The sequence below is a fragment of the Ammospiza caudacuta genome, chromosome 1, assembly GCF_027887145.1.
Source record: "Ammospiza caudacuta isolate bAmmCau1 chromosome 1, bAmmCau1.pri, whole genome shotgun sequence".
Taxonomy (NCBI): domain Eukaryota; kingdom Metazoa; phylum Chordata; class Aves; order Passeriformes; family Passerellidae; genus Ammospiza; species Ammospiza caudacuta.
The window spans coordinates 1,453,349-1,473,452 of record NC_080593.1 but is presented as its reverse complement, the minus strand read 5'-3'; the positions used below and the strand labels follow the sequence as shown (position 1 = coordinate 1,473,452).

The 20,104-nt window shown below is 50.5% G+C and overlaps 1 protein-coding gene across 1 annotated transcript in view; it reads left to right on the top strand.

The window, feature by feature from the left end:
• Nucleotides 1-3,468: 3,468 nt before the first annotated feature.
• PTH1R (parathyroid hormone 1 receptor) overlaps nucleotides 3,469-20,104 on the top strand; it is a 95,284-nt gene continuing 78,648 nt past the window's right edge. Inside the window, exon 1 of the mRNA XM_058808732.1 lies at nucleotides 3,469-3,635. Coding sequence (XP_058664715.1) covers nucleotides 3,561-3,635 — 75 coding nt within the window. The 5' untranslated portion in view covers nucleotides 3,469-3,560. The remainder of the gene's footprint in view (nucleotides 3,636-20,104) is intronic.

Here is a 20,104-nt window from a genome sequence, read left to right as displayed (position 1 = left end):
CTGGACACGAGGGACTGGACATGGACAGAACCTGGATATGGCCATTCCCAAACCATCCCAGATCCCACTTTATTCCCATCCCCTCCTGGCACTGGAATTTCTGGACAAGGCCCCTATAAAATCCTCATTTTTAATATCTGTAAACCTAGAAATGAGATTTTCCCTCCTTCCCCCTCTCTCCAAGGAAACACCCACCATGGATCCCCTGCAATGCCGCAGGGGAATTTCCCCCTCCTTTTCCCAAGGCCTGTGGATCCCTGTGTCCCTACACCCACAGAGATCCCGGGAATCCCTGGCAAGGATTTCCCCAATCCCAGGCCTCCCTCGGTGGGAAAAGCAGCCAGATCCCACAAAAACCCCGGCAGAGGTGGGAATAGCTGCGCAGAGATTCCCAAATTCCCCTCAAACCTCCCTACTCTCCCTAATGAATAACATTGGAATGGCTGCTGGAAAAGCAGGTTTGGGATCCAGCTGGAATGGGAATGGGGTGGGATGGGATGGGATGGGATGGGATGGGATCCATGGGATGGGATGGGATGGCATGGCATGGCATGGGATGGGATGGGATGGGATGGGATGGGATGGGATGGGATGGGATGGGATGGGATGGGGTGGGATGGGATGGGATGGGATGGGATGGGATGGGATGGGATGGGGTGGGATGGGATGGGATGGGATGGGATGGGATGGGATGGGATGGGATCCATGGGATGGGATGGGGTGGGATGGGATGGGATCCATGGGATGGGATGGGGTGGGATGGGATGGGATCCATGGGATGGGATCTATGGGATGGGATCCATGGGATGGGATCTGTGGGATGCAATGGGATGGGATGGGATGGGATGGGATGGGATGGGATGGGATGGGATGGGATGGGATGGGATGCAATGGGATGCAATGGGATGCAATGGGATGCAATGGGATGCAATGGGATGCAATGGGATGGGGTGTGATGGGATGGGATCTATAGGATGCAATGGGATGCAGTGGGATGGGATCCATGGGATGGACTGCAATGGGACGGGGTGCAATGGGACAGGATCTATGGGATGGGATCTATGGAATGCAATGGGATGGGATGGGATGGGATGGGATGGGATGGGATGGGATGGGATCTATAGGATGCAATGGGATGCAGTGGGATGGACTGCAATGGGACGGGGTGCAATGGGACAGGATCCATGGGATGGGATGGGATGGGATCCATGGGATGGGATCTGTGGGATGCAATGGGATGGGATGGGATGGGATGGGATGCAATGGGATGGGATGCAATGGGATGCAATGGGATGCAATGGGATGCAATGGGATGCAATGGGATGGGATCTATAGGATGCAATGGGATGCAGTGGGATGGGATCCATGGGATGGGGTGCAATGGGATGGGGTGCAATGGGACAGGATCTATGGGATGGGATCTATGGGATGCAATGGGGTGCCGTGAGATGAATTCAGAACCCCCCTTCATTCCCACCCCTCCGCCCTGGATCCTCTGCAATCCCCATGGGGAACTGGGGGCTTCACCCCCGTGTGATCCCCCCAGCCCGGGAGATCCTTTGGGATTGCAGGCCAGGGGAAGGCGGGGAAGGAGGCGGAGGAAGAGGAGGAGGCAGAGATCGCACCAAGAGCGGCCCTTTTTTTATCCCTTCCCCTCGCTCCCTCTCACAGGAAGCCCAACTCTACCTTCGCTTGGAAAGAGCCTTTCATAAACCCAGCTCAAGGCTCCCATTCACGGCCATGGAGCTGGGGGAAAAAAAAAAAAACGGGAATTAAAAAAACCCAACCCGAGCAGCAAGCGGAGAGTTTGGGGTTTCTTTTTTTTTTTTTTTTTTTTTTTTTTTCTTTCGCTCTCTGTCGCTTTTCTTTTTTTTCTTTTTATTTTTTTTTCGGCTCTCCAAAAAACAACCCAGAAATGCTCGCAGCGAAAATTTTGATGTTTTTACCGTCTGCTCCCGGAGAGAGGAGATATTGGAATTTTTCGCTCCTCAGCTCAATATCCGCGAGAAAAGCGGGAAATAAAGGGGAGGAAAAGGGTCAAAAAAAACTACAAAAAAGATCCCTCAGAGTTTGATTTTTAAAGTTGAGTGAGTCAGCCCCGAGCCCGGCGCCTCTCTGTGTTTGCCCGCGTGGTGCATCCCTGGCAGGGTCTGTAACCCTTTCCCAGCCTCGCTTCTCCTCCCAGCATGGAAAAACGAGCAGGGAATGCCGGATCCCGCCGCAATTCCCAAATAATCCCCCCCGTCCACACTTCGCTCTGTGGGCTGGAATTTTTTTAATTTTTTTTTTTTTTTTTCGCGGCGGAGTTTTATGAATGAAAGCTCCCGGCTGAGCTGGGAGTGATATCCCAGCCCTGGAAGTTGGGAATGCTGGAGAAGTCCAGACTGGGATGGGATCGATCGGGGGAGGCTCGGCTTGGGCCAATCCCGGGAACTCCAAACCCTTTTCCCGGTTTTCAGGGATCCTGGGATCTCCCGGAGAACTCTGCGCCCATGAGGGTGGAAAAAAATAAATTCATTCGCAAAATGAAAATAACCCCAAATCCGAAGGATTTCAGGGAATTTCGGAGCGAAGGCAAAGCGCTTTATGCTCCGGGGGGATAAATTAAAAAACAACTCCAAAACCCCTAAAATAAAGGACGGGAGAGGGGTGGAAGGAGGGGACGGGAATTTCAGCCCCACGTTTGCAATCGGCTTTTCCAAACTGCAGCTCCTTGGAGGCAGAGAGGGAGAGAGAAGCCCAAAATTCCCGATTTTCCCCCTAAAACCGGAGAATTCCGCGTCTGGCAGAACCAGCTTTGTGGGACAGCCAAGCAGAACCCCCCCAGTGCCGCCGCTGCCGAGGGAAAACATTCCCAACTTTTGGGGCTTTTGGGGAAATTTGGGAGGCAGAGAGGAGGAGAGGCAAAAAAAAAAAAAAAAAAAGCGCAAAACCCCAAAAATAAAAGAGACGGAGAGAGCGTGAGCAGGAGAGAGAGTTTGGGGTTTTTTGTCCCCTCGGAGAGCGAAAAGATAAAATTACTGCGGCTAAAAATAAAGCGGTGGTTAAAGGTTCCCCCTCCCTCTGGCATCTCCCACCCCTTCCAGCCCTCTCCCTGCTCCCTCCCTCCTTCCCTCCCTCCCTCCCTCCCTCCCTCCCTCCCCTCTCCCGCTGCCCTCTCCGTGTTTGCGTTTGACAAAGAAATGATTTGAACTTCCCGGAGCCGCAGCGAGCGGGGATCCCGGGCCCATATGGATGTGATTTCGCAGCCCCGTCCCAGATGATCCGGCGGCACCGGGAGCCGCTGAGCGCCTCCGCCGCCTCTCCCTTCCCCGTCCACCCATGGGCTCCGCCGCGCGATTCTGGGAGCTGCCCGCCGCTCCAGCCATGAGAAAACGAGGAAAAAACCCGGCGTCTCCCGTCATGTGCCTCTCGGGCTGAGAAGCTGGGGAGCCGGAGGAGCAGAATCCCTTCGGCGGATCCGGGAGGACGAGGAGAAAGCCGCGCCGCTGGAATTCCGAGCTCGCCTCCTCCTCCCGCTGCCCTGCGCGGGGCTGGATGCTGGAAGCAGCCCCTTGGATATGGGATCATATCTGGTGTATCCCAGCCTGGGTTTGATCCTCTGCTGCTCCGTGCTCAGCTCCGTCTACGCGCTGGTGAGTCCCGCTTTTTTTTTTTAGTTATTTGTTTTTCCTATATTTTTCTTTTCCCCGTGTTTTTTTTTTTTTTTTTTTTTTTGTTTGTTTTTTGTTTTTTTTCCCGGAGGATCCGCGCGGATCCCGCCGCCAGGAGGGATAAACGAGGGGATGAAGGATTAAAAAGCAGTTTGGGGTTGTTGGGATCCGCTGGCGCTGCAGTGAAAATGTCTGTGCTTCCCGGGAGTTGGGATCGCTTGGGAAGCTCCGGGCAGGACGTGCGAGCTTTGACAGGGATCTGGGACAGCGGCTGGGGCAGAAATTCTGAATCTGCCTGTGGAGAAAGGACAACTTTGCTTCCTTTTTCATATTTTTCAATTTTTTCCCTTTTTAAATTTTTTATTCTGCTTTTATTTTTTTTTAATTTCTCTTTCATTTTTTCTCATTTTCTTCTCTTTTTTTTCCTATTCATTTTCCTTTCATTTTTTCCTTTTCATTTCTTCCTTTTCCTTTCCCTTCACTTTTTCTCTTCCTTTTCCCTTCCTCTTTCCCTTCCCTTTTCCCCTCTCCTCCACCTTTTGCTTCCCTTCCTCTTTTCCTTCTTCCTTTCCCTTCTTCCCTTTCCCTTCCCCTTCTCCTTCTTCCTCCTCCCTTTCCCTTCCCTTCCTCTCCACCCCCTCCAAGCCCATTTCATTCCCAATTCTCCTTTCCCTGCAAATCCCAATGAAACCGAGCCTCTCCTTTGGAATTAAATTCAGGGAAAAACAGGGAACCTGTCGTAACCCCTTTGCTCCTTGGCCCTTTCCACCCCTTTCTGCACACACCAGGCTGGAAAACCGGGATAAATCCATCCAAACTGGGAAATGGTGTGAGATTTGCAGCTCCAAAAGCTCCAGGAAGCAGGGAAGGGACATTTCCTCGGGAATCAGCCCCTGGATGTGCAGCCAGTGCTGGAATTCCCCGTGTCAGGAGCTCTCCTGGCTTTCCCCATCCCTGGGATTCTCCCTCCTGCTCCCATTTCCCAGCGTTTTCCAGGAAGGAGCCAGGACACCCATGGGAAGTGGGATCTGCTCCCCAGGAGGGATGGAAATGGGATTTGGGATTGGGATTTGGGATCAGGATCATTCTGGCTCCAATCAGGTCCTTCCTGACCCTTCAGGGTCCACCAGCCCAGGCCTTATCCCTGGATTTGGCAGTTTGGAATCTTGTGCAGAGCTGGGGGGGTTTCCAGCTTTTCCAGAGGGAGATTTCTCCTCTCTAAATGAGAAGGAGCAGCCCCTTGGAAAACCATCCCTGTCTGAGCCCATCCCTGCTCACTGTGTGCTGAAACCTCCCAAAATCCAAAGAAAATTGGGGAAATCGGGAGAACCTCTTGGAGATTTGATGGGATTCCGGGGATGGATGAGGCTTTTCCCAAAATCCAGGGCTGGACCAGCATCTCCTGGTCCTGCAGCACCTGCTGCCCCCTGCTCCAGAATTCCTGCAATTCTCGCTGCTTTGGGACTGGGAAAATCAGGATTGGGAACCAGGCAGGCTGGAGCTGGGGAAATGTCAGGATGCAAAAAAAACCTGAGCGAGGCTGCATCTCCCATTCCCATTATTCTCATTCCCATTATTCCCATTCCTGTTCCCATTTCCATTACTCTTGTTCCTGTTCCCATTCCTATTCCTATTCCCATTATTCCCATTCCCGTTATTCCTGTTCCAATTCCTGTTCCCATTATTCCCATTATTCCCATTATTCCCATTATTGTCATTCCCATTATTCCCATTATTCCCATTATTCCCATTCCCATTCCTGTTCTCATTCCCGTTCCCATTATTCCCATTATTCCCATTATTCCCATTATTCCCATTATTCCCATTATTCCCATTATTCCCATTCCTGTTCCCATTCCCATTCCCATCCCCGGCTCATTCCCCTCTCCCTGTGTCAGCTGCCTGGAATTCCCAGTGGGATTTCTTTGGGATCCCCCATCCCAAGAGATCCTTTCCATCCCAAGGGATGAGCTGGGAGGTGCCCCCTGTCCCCAGCTCAGGGCGAACTGGACCTGGCAAAAATTGGGAATGAGCTTTTCCCAAATCCCAGAGTGCTGAGAAATCCGTGCCATTTCCTGGAAAAGCACAGGAGATTCCCTAAAACCCCTCCTGGACCTGGATTTGCCGATCCCATGGATCCTTCCCAACTCGGAGTTTTGCTGCTTTCAGGTCCTGCTGCTCCAAACCCTGCTGGGTTTATTTAGGCCAGGCTTAAATTTCCCTTTTAGACCCTTCCCTTGCCTTTCCAACTGCTCTTGACAGCAGAAGGAATTCCCAGAGTGTTCCTAAATCCATCCTGACAGTCCGGGAGCTGCAGAGATCCCGAGCGTCCCCCCTCAGGCAGGACAAGGTCACCCCTTGTCACCCCTGTCCAAGAATCCCCTCAAGACTGGTTTTTACTGGCGTTGTTGCTTCTTTTTCCAGCTAAATGGATTTTTAAAGGGACTTTGGAAAGAGGGAGTGGGATCCAGAGTGGTCAGCGAGGAGAGATTTTATGGATTTATTCTAAATTTTGTTGTTATTATTATTATTTATTATGAAATGTGTTATTAATATTTATTATAAATGTTGTTGTTATTATCGATTATAAAATGCATTGTTGTTGTTGTTGTTATTTACGGAAGGGTCATAAATACATTTGATATTTGGCTCTGAGGGAGCTGCTGCCGCCGTAAATTTTCCCTTTCCTGGGAGCAACAAGGAAAAATCCAAGGATGGATGGGGATGCAGGGATTGAATTCAGGCTCTGGGCCGAGCTTAAATCGCTCCCGAGCTTTTCCCCCGGGCGCAGCAGAGCCAGGCTCAGCTTGGATCGGGAATTCCCGCAGCCAGAGGCGGCTCCAGGGCACAATTCCCGGGAACCGAGCCTTGGGAATGCGGGCCGGGACTGCGGGATCTCGGCAGAGCCCGGAGTGTCCCAAGCCGGCGCTGGCATTCCCGGAATTCCCCTGGGAGCCGGCAAGGATCGTGCCCAAGGCGCTTTTTGAGGGAATTGTGCTGGAGCAGGGTTGGGAAATCATTTCTGGGATATCCCAGGACTGGGAATAGGATCCGTGGGATATCTCAGGATTGGGATCTGGGTCTGTCTTTGGGATATCCCAGGATTGGGATCTGGATATGGATCTCTGGGATATCCCAGGACTGGGAGTTGAATCCAAATCCTGGGATATCCCAGGTTTGGGAGCTGGATCTGACCCTTGGGATATCCCAGGATTGGGATTCAACTCCCAGTTGATCTTGGGATATCCCAAAATATCCCAAGATCTGGATCTCTGGGATATCCCAGGACTGGGATCTGGATCCAAATCCTGAGATATCCTAGGACTGGGAGCTGGGTCTGGTCCCTGGGATATCCCAGGATTAAGAGCTGGATTTCATCCCTGGAATATCCCAGGATTGGGATCTGGGATATCTCTGGGATATCCCAGGATTGGGGTCTGGATTTCATCCCTGGAATATCCCAGGATTGGGATCTGGGATATCTCTGGGATATCCCAGGATTGGGATCTGGATTTCATCCCTGGAATATCCCAGGATTGGGATCTGGGATATCTCTGGGATATCCCAGGATTGGGAGCTGGAGCTGGATCCCTCTGCAGCAGCCTTGGCTGTCCCTGCATTCCAAGCAGGGAGGGAAATCCAGCAGCAGGAAAAGCCTCTGGGAAGGAGAGAAAAGTCTGGAAATCAGGGCCCTGTTCCCTGAGGCTCAGATCCCTGTGGGGCCAGGCTTGGGCAAGGCTCAGTGACAATGCAGAGAAATATTCCCAACATTTCCCTGGAATAGCCCAATAACACCTGCCTGGCAACGGGTGGAATTGCGCCTGGATGGAGCACCTGAAATCCAGCAGGGTGAGGGTGGGAATCTGGGACAATTCTGCTCTTTAGTCCCAGGATTAAGGAGTTGGGACCGGCCTAAGGCAGAGAGCTCTTCAAGGACGGGTTTGTGGCCAAAGGAGCTTTGAAAGTCGGGTCTGACACCAGCAGAGTTTGGGAGAAGGGAAAATGGGGGAATGATTTTTATTTTTATTTTGCTGGCAGAGGGAAAATCCCCCCATGTCCTAAAATGTTGGATTTTAGGATCTGAAAGATCTTTCCAACCTAATCCTGGAATTCACAGAGCCAAAATCTCCAACGTTTTGCTCTTCCAACCCTTTTTATTTTCCCTTTGTTTTCTCCTTTTGCTCAGCCTGGGAGATCCCAGCCCTGATGTCACTGGAGGAGATAATCTGATCAATCAATCCACAAATTAATTATTAATAATTATAAAACAGCAGCTTCCTGCAGGGCTTGGGACCAGAACATCCCAGTTTGGGGAAGCAGCTGCCAGGCTGCAGTGGGCTGAGCTCAGGGAAGCAGATCCATGTGGGAGAAGTGTGGGAAAAGGGACCATTCCCACTTTTCCTTGGTTGCAATCCCAGCCCTGGCTTGTGCAGGGTGTTTGGGTGGTGCCAAACTTCCCTCTGCTTCTGGGATGATCCCAAAAATTCCAATCCTGATCTTTGGGGTTTGGGAATCTTTTCTGGCACACCTGGAGAGAATTCGCCATTCCACATCCATCACAAGATGACTGGAGGAGATATTCTGATCAATCAATCCACAAATTAATTATCAATAACTATAAAACAGCAGCTTCCTGCAGGGCTTGGGACCAGAATATCCCAATTTTGGGAAGCAGCTGCCAGGCTGCAGTGGGCTGAGCTCAGGGAAGAAAATCTATGTGGGAAAAGGGACCATTCCCACTTTTCCTTGGCTGCCCCGGCCTGCTCAGGGTGTTTGGGTATGCTGAACTTCCCTCTGCTTTTGGGACAATCCCAAAAATTCCAGTCCTGATCGTTGGGGGATTGGGAATCTTTCCTGGCACAGCTGGAGAGAATTCCCCATTCCACATCCACCCTGACCCCTGGAAGTGCCTGGGAAAGGCTGGATGGGGCTGGGAGCAGCCTGGGATGGGGGAAGACGTCAGGGTTGGAATGGGATCATCCTTGGGATCCTTTCCAAGGAAAAGCGCTCTGGAATTCTGTGCTGTTGAGGAAGGTTTGGATTAAGGAGCTGCTGGATGGGGTTTTCCTCTTGGGCTCACTCCTTGTTGCTCGGATCAATCCCACAGATCTCCAGAAATCGGGAAAAAGGGAAAAGGGAATGGTTTGAAGTTGGGTGGAAGGAAGGAATGATAATGCTCATCATCAGAATTAAACCCATAACAAAAGTTTTAAAAATTAAAATAAAATTAAAATAACCATTAAAATAATAATAACAATTTTAAAAAAATTTAAATTAATAAAAATAATAAAATATAACTATATAACTAGAACTAGAACTAGAACTAGAACTAGAACATTAGGGTTAAATAAATAGCAAGAATAAAAATAAAAATAAGAAAAAGAAGAAAAACAAAATAAAAATAAAAATTATATAAATAAAAATTATATAAACTATATAAATAATAAAATAATTAATTAAATAATAAAAATTAAAATTATAAATATTTCTGTATAAAAATCCCACAAATCCCAACCAAGACAGGCCCCAAACAATGAGAAATGCCCTTTCCCAAGCACATTCCCGGGAAGGAGCCCATCCCTGCTCCCAGATTTCCAAGGGATTCTCCCAGTCACTATTACTCAGGATCAGCCAAAATCCCTGGCTCTGAACCTGTGATATCCCCGGATCTGAACCTGTGATATCCCCGGACCTGAACCTGTGATATCCCCGGGTCTGAACCTCTGATATCCCCGGATCTGAACCTCTGATATCCCTGGATCTGAACCTCTGATATCCCCGGATCTGAACCTCTGATATCCCTGGATCTGAACCTCTGATATCCCCGGATCTGAACCTCTGATATCCCTGGCTCTGAACCTCTGATATCCCTGGATCTGAGCCTCTGATATCCCTGGCTCTGAACCTCTGATATCCCTGGCTCTGAACCTCTGATATCCCCGGGTCTGAACCTCTGATATCCCTGGCTCTGAACCTCTGATATCCCCGGGTCTGAACCTCTGATATCCCCGGCTCTGAACCTCTGATATCCCCGGCTCTGAACCTCTGATATCCCCGGATCTGAACCTCTGATATCCCCGGATCTGAACCTCTGATATCCCTGGCTCTGAACCTCTGATATCCCCAGATCTGAACCTCTGATATCCCTGGCTCTGAACCTCTGATATCCCTGGGTCTGAACCTCTGATATCCCCGGATCTGAACCTCTGATATCCCAGGATCTGAACCTCTGATATCCCTGGATCTGAACCTCTGAAATCCCTGGATCTGAACCTCTGATATCCCTGGCTCTGAACCTCTGATATCCCCGGGTCTGAACCTCTGATATCCCTGGCTCTGAACCTCTGATATCCCCGGGTCTGAACCTCTGAAATCCCTGGGGTCTGAACTCTCCAGCAGCAAAGGCAAAACCAACAAACCCCTGAGGGGGTTTAAAGCCCGGCCTGGCAGCTCGGCCCTCACCAGCCAAGAAAATTCCAACAAATCCGCGCTGGATTTGTGGGAGCTGCTGGCCCTGGGAGGAGGAGAAGCAGGAGCAGAGCTGAGAGCCCAGGGTGGCCCTGGGTCCCAGCAGTTGTTGTTTGGTTTGTGCTGTCCCAGAATAGCCCGGAGCGGTTTTTTGGGATCAGCGGGATTATCCTGGCTGAAGCGTGGCTGTGCCTGCAGGGATCCCCCAGACGGGGGACAGCTGGAGCCACCAGGGCCACCCCCCTGTCCCTCCCAGAGCTCTGCCCGGGACAAGGATTCCCTCTGGAGGATTCCCATCCTTTGGAGAATTCCCTCCATCCAACCCAGCTGGAATCAGGCCCTGCTTGCAGAGGGGTTTGGGACCCAAAGGTTGCTTTGGTCACCCTGAAATCCCAGTTTTTATGGGGGTTTATTGCGTTTTGTAGGAGTTTATGTATTGTTTCTTGTATGAGGTTTTATTGGCTCCTTTTATGGCTGTGGGGTAAAGGGGAAAACTGTCCTGGCACTGACACCCCATCCCATCCCATCCCATCCCCATCCCATCCCATCCCATCCCATCCCATCCCATCCCATCCCATGAATCCCATGGATCCCATCTCATCCCATCCTATCAATTCCATCCCATCCCGAGGGAATTCCATTCCATCCCATGGATCCCATCCCATCCCATCCCATGGATCCCATCCCATGCCATCCCATGGATCCCATCCCACTCATCCCATCCCATCCCATCCCATCCCATCCCATCCCATCCCATCCCATCCCATCCCATCCCATTCCATCCCACCCCATGGATCCCATGGATCCCATGGATCACATGGATCCCATCCCATCCCATGGATCCCATCCCATGGATCCCATCCCATCCAATCCCATCCCATCCAATCCCATCCCATCCAATCCCATCCCATCACATGAATCCCATCCTATCCCCATCCCCATTCCCATCCCATCCCATTTCCAAGTGCAAACCATCCCCCCAAACCCCAAGGTTTTTGTATCCTTTCCACTGTAACAATCGCAAGGGTTCAAACTTCTCCCAGAAAAACTCATCCAAAGGAATCTTGGCCTCTGGGAAACGATCCCAAGATCCGTGTCTGGGGGCAGGGAAGGGGTCAGGAACTGCTGACTCACAGCAGCTCAGGCTCCTTATCTGGTTTTCCACTTGGCTGCTTCGGTGCCGATCCGGGCTCCCGATGTTATCTCGGCTCCCTCCCCCTCTCTCCGAGAATTCCCAGGGGTTTCTCCAGCCCCAGTTGGATCTGGAAGGGCAGGATTGGATGTTTGAGTGCCCTTAGGAAACCTTCTTTTCCCTTCCCTGAATTTTGGCTGGGGACTGAAATGGGATTTGGGGTTTTGGGGGTTTTGGGGGCTTTTTAAATTTAATTTTTTACGTGTTTTAACAAAATACCCAAAATTCAGCTCGAGCTTTTCATGGATTTGGGGATGAGCACTTTGTGGGGATTTCCCAGCTAGAAGACAACAAATGATCAATGAACTGTGATTTGTGGGATTTGGGGGAATCTCTGCCACTTTTAGGTGATTTTCCTGCTCATTCCAGAGGGGATGGATAAGGGGGCCTTTAAATGTCCCTTCCAACCCAGATTATTCCACAATTCCATGATTTAATCACTTTATTGCCTGGATTTATCCACCTGGCTGTGAGGATTGCAGCATTCCAGGAGACCCCTGGGCTCATTTCCTGCAGGAAACCTGGGAATGGGGCTGGGAGCAGACCTGGAGCAGGATATCACTCACCTCTGCCTGGAAAGGCCGGAATTGCTGGATCTGGGAACTCCCTTTGAGCCTGGATTTTTTCCCATTCCTTTCACCATCCCCGTGCTCCATTTCCATCAGGATCAGACCCTGCTCCAGCATTTCTGTCCCTGGCTTTGGCCCTTTTGTTGCAGTTCTGGGGACAAAGAATCAACGTTTCTGCCCTGGAAGGGCCACGGAGCTGAATCCTGCCTGATCCATGTGGGACACAAAATTTCCCAAAGGAAAAGCTGCTCCTGGCTCATCCTCAGCTTCACCCCCACCCAGCCCCATTACTTCTTTTTCCATAACCCCAAAACTTGGGAATGGTCTGGAGCACAGTTTAGGGATACAGCAGGAGCTGCATCTCCAAGGAATGCTCAGTTGTAGGAAATCATGGAGCCGTTAATTAATTAATTAATTAATTGGTCTTCTGAATTAAAGCACCTTAAAAGAGCTGAGGACTAATTTGCTTTCACAGAACCCCAGAATTCCAGGATGGAGCGGCTCGGAAGGGACCTTAAAGTTCACCCCACTATTCAGGTGTCTCTTATTTTTCAAAGACACAAATCAAATTCCAAAATTCCCTGAAAGCTCTGGAGTGATTTCCATGGTCTTTAATTGCCTGAAGTCACCCTGACTTCCTTCTCTGATCCCAGTCCATGTTTCCTCTTGGGCAGGGAGGAATCCAGATGGCTTTGGGGCTTTGAGCAAGGACACGAGCTCCTTGTCCCAGGTTTATTCCGAGACTTGGATCAATATCCATTAGAAACAGCTTTTATTTTGTGGGTTGCAACTCGACTCCGCTCAATAAAAATACAGGAAAATGATCCCTAAAATAAAAGCAGGAGGGAGCTGATAGAGGTGGCGCTTCCAGGGGACGATACATGAATCTATAATGGCTTTAAACTGGGAAAGGTGAGGGATGGATGGGATATTGGGAAGGAATTCCTGGCTGGGAGGGTGGGGAGGGAATGGAATGGAATTCCCAGAGCAGCTGTGGCTGCCCCTGGATCCCTGGAAGTGCCCAAGGCCAGGTTGGACAGGTCTTGGAGCAGCCTGGGATAGTGGGAGGTGTCACTGCTCATGGAATGGGGTGGAATGGGATGATCCCATAAAATTATTCCAATTTTAGGGTCCCCTCCAGCCCAAACCATTCCAGGCTGATTTTCCTGTGTGCTGATTTCCCAGGACTGTTGATCCAGGATAGCCCCTGGATTGGGATAGGCCAGGACTGGCTTTTCCTTGGGGTGTTTTTTCCTTGGCTGTACAAACCCAGGGAATTTGGTACAAAACTGGGATGTGTTTGTGTATCCAAGAGAGTGCAAGGGTGTCCCTGCAGGGCTCGGGATGGGAAGGAGAGAGCAGGGTCAGATGGGAAGGAAAGGAATTCTGCAAATTGAGAGATCCCAGATGGATGGGAAGGGAGAGAATTCTCGCAATGGAAAGAGGGTGGTGGGAAGGGAGAGGATTGTCCCAAAGGAGAAAGGGTAGCGGGGAGAGGATTCTCCAAATGGAGAGATCTGAGTTGGATGGGAAGGGAAAAGATTCTCCTGGTGGAGAGATCCAAGCTGGATGGAAAAGGAGAGGGTGATGGGAAGAGAGAGGATTCTCCAAATGAAGAGATTCCAGATGGATGGAAAGTGATTCTCCAATGGAGAGATCCCAGTTGGATGGAAAAGGAGAGGATTCTTCCGATGGAGAGAGAGTGGTGAGGACCGGATTCTCCAAATTAAGAGATCCAAGTTGGAGTTCTCCAGTTAGAGAGAGGGTGATGGGAAGGGAAAGGATTCTCCATATGGAGAGATCCCAGTTGGATGGGAAGGAAGAGCATTCTCCCAAAGGAGAGAGGGTGGTGGGGAGGGGATTTTCCAAATGGAGTTCTCCAAGTTGGAGTTCTCCAAATAGAGAGAGGGCGATGGGAAGGGAAAGGATTCTCCCAATGGAGAGACCTCAGTTGGATGAGAAGGGAGAGGATTCTCCAGATGGAGAGATCCAAGCTGGATGGAAAAGGAGAGGATTCTTCCAATGGAAAGAGGGTGGTGGGAAGGGAGAGGATTGTCCCAATGGAGAGATCCCATTTGGATGGGAAAAGAGAGGATTCTCCCAAAGATGAGAGGATGATGGGAAGGGAAAGGATTCTCCCAATGGAGAGATTCAAGTTGGATGGGAAGGGAAAGGATTCTCCCAATGGACAGATCCAGTTTTCCAGCCACATCTCCAAGCCCTGGTGATCTCCAGCAGCTCCTGTGGTGCCTCCCTGCCCTGGGCAATGAAACTTCCCCTGAAATGATTCCAAGCAGAGCCATGTGGGGGCTCAGCAAGGCAGGAATGTCCCTCCTGACCCCGGGAAGGAGGATGGACACACTGGAATTGTGGATTTTCCAAACCACAGGACAGGGCTGGATCCTGTTCTGGATATGGAGCTGCCAACTCTTCTTGGAAATTTGGGGCAAAGTGGGTTTCAGTATTTAAAGCCGATTGGTCGGGAAATTATTTTTTCCTGATTTTGCCTCAGTGTCAGCAAAGCCCCTGTGATCAATAAATTTAATTTTTATCTCCTTTTCATGATTTTGAAGGTTTGTATGCAGGAAATCAGCGCCCTGTTCTGTGTATTCCAAATTTTCTGTGCCACCAGCCAGCCAGAGGTGCCTCAGGCTGCTGGAAAAGCAGCAGAGTTCCCGTGTTTGGGATCCACGGAGGAGCTGGGGCTGTGCCAGGGAATGGGATCGCAGGGAGAATCTCCATGTGGGATCATGCAGGCTCCGCCAGCTCCCCTGACTCAGCACCCTCAGGGTAATAAGGGCTCTGATAAGGGTCTGATAAGGACAACAAAGCCCCAGGGTGACCCGTCTGTCACCCCCTGGATGGCTGAGGGGAGGCCACAGCAGGGACATTCCCATGTCCTTCTTCCCAGTTTTCCTATCCCTGCTCCCATGAGGGGAATCCCCCATTGTCCCATCCCCCTGTCACTCCAGCAGATATTGGGAATTCCCACCTAGAAGACGACAAATAATTCATTAACTGCCATTTGTAGGATTTTGGGAAATCTCTGCCACTTTTAGGTGATTTTCCTGCTCATTCCAGAGGGGATGGATAAGGGGGCCTTTAAATGTCCCTTCCAACCCAGATTATTCCACAATTCCATGATTTATTCACTTTATTGCCTGGATTTATCCACCTGGCTGTGAGGATTGCAGCATTCCAGGAGATCCCTGGGCCCATTCCCTGCAGAAAATCTGGGAATGGGGCTGGGAGCAGATCTGGAGTGGGACATTCCTCAACTCTGCCTGGAAACGTGGATCTGGGAACTCCATTTGAGCATGGATTTTTCCTTTCCCTTTCCCTTTTTCCTTTCCTTTCCCTTTTCCCCTTTCCTTTCCCGTTTCCCTTTTTCCTTTTCCCTTTTTCCTTTCTCCTTTCCTTTCCTTTCCTTTCCTTTCCTTTCCTTTCCTTTCCTTTCCTTTCCTTTCCTTTCCTTTCCTTTCCTTTCCTTTCCTTTCCTTTCCTTTCCTTTCCTTTCCTTTCCTTTCCTTTCCTTTCCTTTCCTTTCCTTTCCTTCCTTTCCTTTCCTTCCCTTTCCCTTTCCCTTTCCCTTTCCCTTTCCCTTTCCCTTTCCCTTTCCCTTTCCCTTTCCCTTTCCCTTTCCCTTTCCCTTTCCCTTTCCCCTTCTCTGGATTTGGTTTCTTCCAATGGGTCACAGCCAGGTTTTCTCTCTTCAGGGATTTTCCTTCTCCATCCCATAATCTCCTGTGGAAAAACCATTCCAGCTTTTCTCCTCTCCTGCCTTGTCCCAGGGCTTCCCTCAGCTCCAGGAGCAGCATCTCCACTTCTTCCCCAGAAAAAAGAGGAGAGGAGGGAATTCCAGAGCTGCCTGGATGGAGGAGGAGATGAGGGAATGCTGGGAATTGAGCAGCTGGAGTGAGGAGATGAGGGAATGTGGGGGCTGATCAGCTGGATTTGGGGAACACAGGGATCCTAGAGCTGATCAGCTGGATTTGGGATATGAGGGGAGCCCAGATCTGGTCAGATGGATTTGGGATATGAGGGGAGCCCCAGAGCTGATTGGCTGGATTTGGGATATGAGGGGAGCCCAGAGCTGGTCAGATGGATTTGGGAGATGAGGGGATGCTGGAGCTGCCTGGCTGGATTCAGGAGAAGAGGGAGATCCTGGAGGTGATTGTCTGGGGCTGGGATACGAGAAATGTCCTTGAGCTGGGATATGGCAGACACCTTGGAAGTGCCCTGTGGAGCTGGGATGTGATGGATATCCTGGAGCTGGGATGTGAGGGATGTCCTGGATGTGCTCTCTGGAGCTGGGATGTGATGGATGTCCTTGAGCTGGGATACGAGAAATGTCCTGGAGCTGGGATGTGAGGGAACCCTGGATGTCCCACTGGAGCCGGGATGTGCGGGATGTCCTGGATGTGCCCCTGGAGCTGGGATGTGAGGGATGTCCTGGATGTGCCCCTGGAGCTGGGATGTGAGGGATGTCCTGGATGTGCTCTCTGGAGCCGGGATGTGAGGGATGTCCTGGATGTGCCCCTGGAGCTGGGATGTGAGGGATGTCCTGGATGTGCCCCTGGAGCTGGGATGTGAGGGATGTCCTGGATGTGCCCCTGGAGCCGGGATGTGAGGGATGTCCTGGATGTGCCCCTGGAGCTGGGATGTGAGGGATGTCCTGGATGTGCCCCTGGAGCTGGGATGTGAGGGATGTCCTGGATGTGCCCCTGGAGCTGGGATATGAGGGATGTCCTGGAGGTGGCATATGAGAAATGTCCTGGAGCTGGGATCTGAGGGAACCCTGAACGTGCCCTCTGAAGCTGGGGTATGAGGGATGTCCTGGAGCTGGGATAATGTGAGGGATGTCCCGACTGTGCCTCTGGAGCAGGAGCACGTGGAGCATTCCCTGCGGGCCGCGGTGCCCCGCACAGAGCCGCCCTTGTCCTAAACATCCCAATCCCATTCCTGCTCTGCTCCCGGCCACTGCTGGCAGCTCCCGCCCGATTTTTTTGGGAACAGAAGGGCCCTTCCCAAGGAAAGGGAGACAGAGGGGTCTGCAGGGAGCAGAGGAAGGGGAGGGGGGTGTCCCGTCTCTGCCGGGGGGTTGTGAATCGGGACATTAAGCAGCATTCCAGGGATCGGGATGGGGTTGGATACCTGTGGTTTGAGGCATTGCTGGCGCCAGAAACACCAAACTCTGCTCCTGGAGTGGGAGCTGCGGCATTCCGGGAGGAATCCAGCCAGGAAAGGGTTAAAGAGGGGAAAAAACAAAACAAAGTGAGAGGAGACGGAAAGGAAAGGAAAGGAAAGGAAAGGAAAGGAAAGGAAAGGAAAGGAAAGGAAAGGAAAGGAAAGGAAAGGAAAGGAAAGGAAAGGAAAGGAAAGGAAAGGAAAGGAAAGGAAAGGAAAGGAAAGGAAAGGAAAGGAAAGGAAAGGAAAGGAAAGGAAAGGAAAGGAAAGGAAAGGAAAGGAAAGGAAAGGAAAGGGAAAAGGAAAGGGAAAAAGGGAAAAAGGGAAAAAGGGAAAAAGGGAAAAAGGGAAAAAGGGAAAAAGGGAAAAAGGGAAAAAGGGAAAAAGGGAAAAAGGGAAAAAGGGAAAAAGGGAAAAAGGGAAAAAGGGAAAAAGGGAAAAAAAAAGGGAAAAAGGAAAAAGGGAAAAAGGGAAAAAGGGAAAAAGGGAAAAAGGGAAAAAGGGAAAAAGGGAAAAAGGGAAAAAGGGAAAAAGGGAAAAAGGGAAAAAGGGAAAAAGGGAAAAAGGGAAAAGGAAAAGGGAAAAAGGGAAAAAGGGAAAAAGGGAAAAAGGGAAAGGGAAAAAGGAAATTTTCCATGGATTTCCCAGCTCTTCTCCAGGATTCTGGGAGGACTCCCTGGTTTTTAACCTGCTTGTTGAGCCTTTTCCTTGATTTCTTTTCCTTTTTGTTCCCTTATTCTGGCACTTTGAAAATTCATCTCCAGCTTCTTCCTGCTGCCAGGACAGGTAAATTTTAGTTGGGAATTTTGTATCTCTCCATAAATAACTCTGGAAATCAAGGCTGCAGGAAAACCACTCCTAAAACACAGCAGAGAAAGGAATGAGAGCCCACAATCCTGACATTCCCATGTCCTTAAAGGGGAAAGGAGTAAGGAAATCCCATTATCTCCTTCCTGTGCATCCTTCAGCAATTCCCCCTCTGGAAGCAGTTCACAAAGCAGATATCCAAAGATTTGAGGGAGAATTCCTAGAATTAAAATCTCTTTTGCTGTTGGTGTTTTAATTTCTTTCACCTTATCCCTTTGGTCACTGTGGGGTAGAGGGAAGTGCCAGGGCAAATTAGAAAGTTCAAACAAATCCACATTTTCATTCCTGTGTGCAGGAGCGGGGATTCTCCTGGAATGAGTTGGATTTGTTGGGTGTTTTGGGGACAGTTTGTGTTTTTGTTGCATTTGTGGTGATGAGAGTGGGAAGATTTGGATGTCAGAGTTTTTGTGGGATTTTTCCTAAAAACCCTCGGATTTGGGAAATGCACCTTTGGAAAGAGCAGGAGCTGCAGTTTGGGTGTGAATTAAATTTCAAAAGATTCCAAAAATGGGTCCTGAAGGGGATAAAGGAGGCAGTCCCAGTCAGAACTACAGAGCTGAAAGGAATCAGAAAATCTTGGAATGGTTTGGGTTGGAAGGACCTTGAAGCTCATCCCATTCCCAAGGGCAGGGACACCTCCCACTGTCCCAGGCTGCTCCAAGCCCCATTGTCCAACCTGGTCTTGGGCACTTCCAGGGATCCAGGGCAGCCACAGCTTCTCTGGGAATTCCATCCCAGCCAGGAATTGCTTGTCTGGATATGACAAATTGGGAGAGTCTTCCAGAAAAGCCCCAGCAGCTCCCCAGGCTTTGGTTCACCTTTGGTCTTACAGACATTTCCATGGAACTCTGGAATTTCAGAGCTTCTCCTTCCTGGTTTGGGGATGTGACCCAGCGAGGCACTTTAAAGGATGGAATTGCCAAGGAATCATGGAGTGGTTTGGGTTGGGAAAGATCCTAAAGCCCATCCAGTGCCAGCCCTGCCATGGCAGGGACACCTCCCACTGTCCCAGGGTGCTCCAGCCTGGCCTTGGGCACTGCCAGGGATCCAGGGGCAGCCACAGCTGCTCTGGGAATTCCATCCCAGCCCCTTCCCACCCTCCCATCCAGGAATTTCTAATTCCCAAATCCCACCTCTCCTTGTTGTCCCTCAGAGCTTTTTAGGGATTGCAGAGACCATCCTGGCCTAAATGAGCCCAGACATTCCAAGGAGCTGTGTGAGCATCTCCCAGCAGGACAATTAGGATAATTAGGGCAATTAGGATAATTAGGAAGCTGCTTTCTCCTCCAGGTGCTCCTGGTTCCTCCTGGCTGGAATATTTCCCAGGCAGAGATTCCTTTTGCCCTGCTCCCAGTTCACCCCATGGGAAGGAGAGAGATTCCCTGGGATGTCCAGGAGTCTCCTGGGCTCTGTGATGGGAATTTATCCACGGAGCTCCTGGGGAGGGATCCAGCTCTTTCCATGGAGGCACTGAAGGCTCCATTCATTCCTTGGCCATCCCAGAGTCATCCAGGGTGTCCAAAAAAACCTTCCCAGGGAAGGCAGAGCTGGCTGGGCACCAGAGGAAGCCGTGGAGCGTCAGGCAGCACTCGACACCTCGCTCCCAGCAGCCTCTGGAAAAGCAGGAGCGGGGATTGTCCCGCCTGTGGTCGGGGAGCAGGGCAGCCCCTGGAAAGGGAGCAGCACCCTCACAAGCAGGGTCTGTCTCTCTCTGTTGACTGAGCTGGGACAGCTCCGGATTTGGTGGAATTTTGCTCCAAGATTTCCAATTCCCGCTCCAAATGTGCAGTGATTCCAGTTTTATCCCAATAGAAATCCCTCCGAGACTGCAGCAAGGGTGGGAATTTTATCCTTCCGTTCTCTCCTGAATATTGGACTCCAGATTTAACGGGGTCTTTTCCAACCTTGGTGATTCCATGAGATCAAATGTCCAAAATGCTTTTGGTGGGGAAAAAACCCCATCCAGAATCCAGGGATTTATCTGGTTGTAAATGAAATTCAAAGAGCAGAAGGAAAACACTCAACTGAGCAGAAAAATCATGACACATCCCTGTCGTCTCCATGCATTTTCATGGAATGCTGGAGAGTGGTTGGCCCAATCCCAGCCTGAATTTCAGGAATATTCTCAGAAACATCTGGAAGCACAAATGAAATCTGCTGCCTCCCTG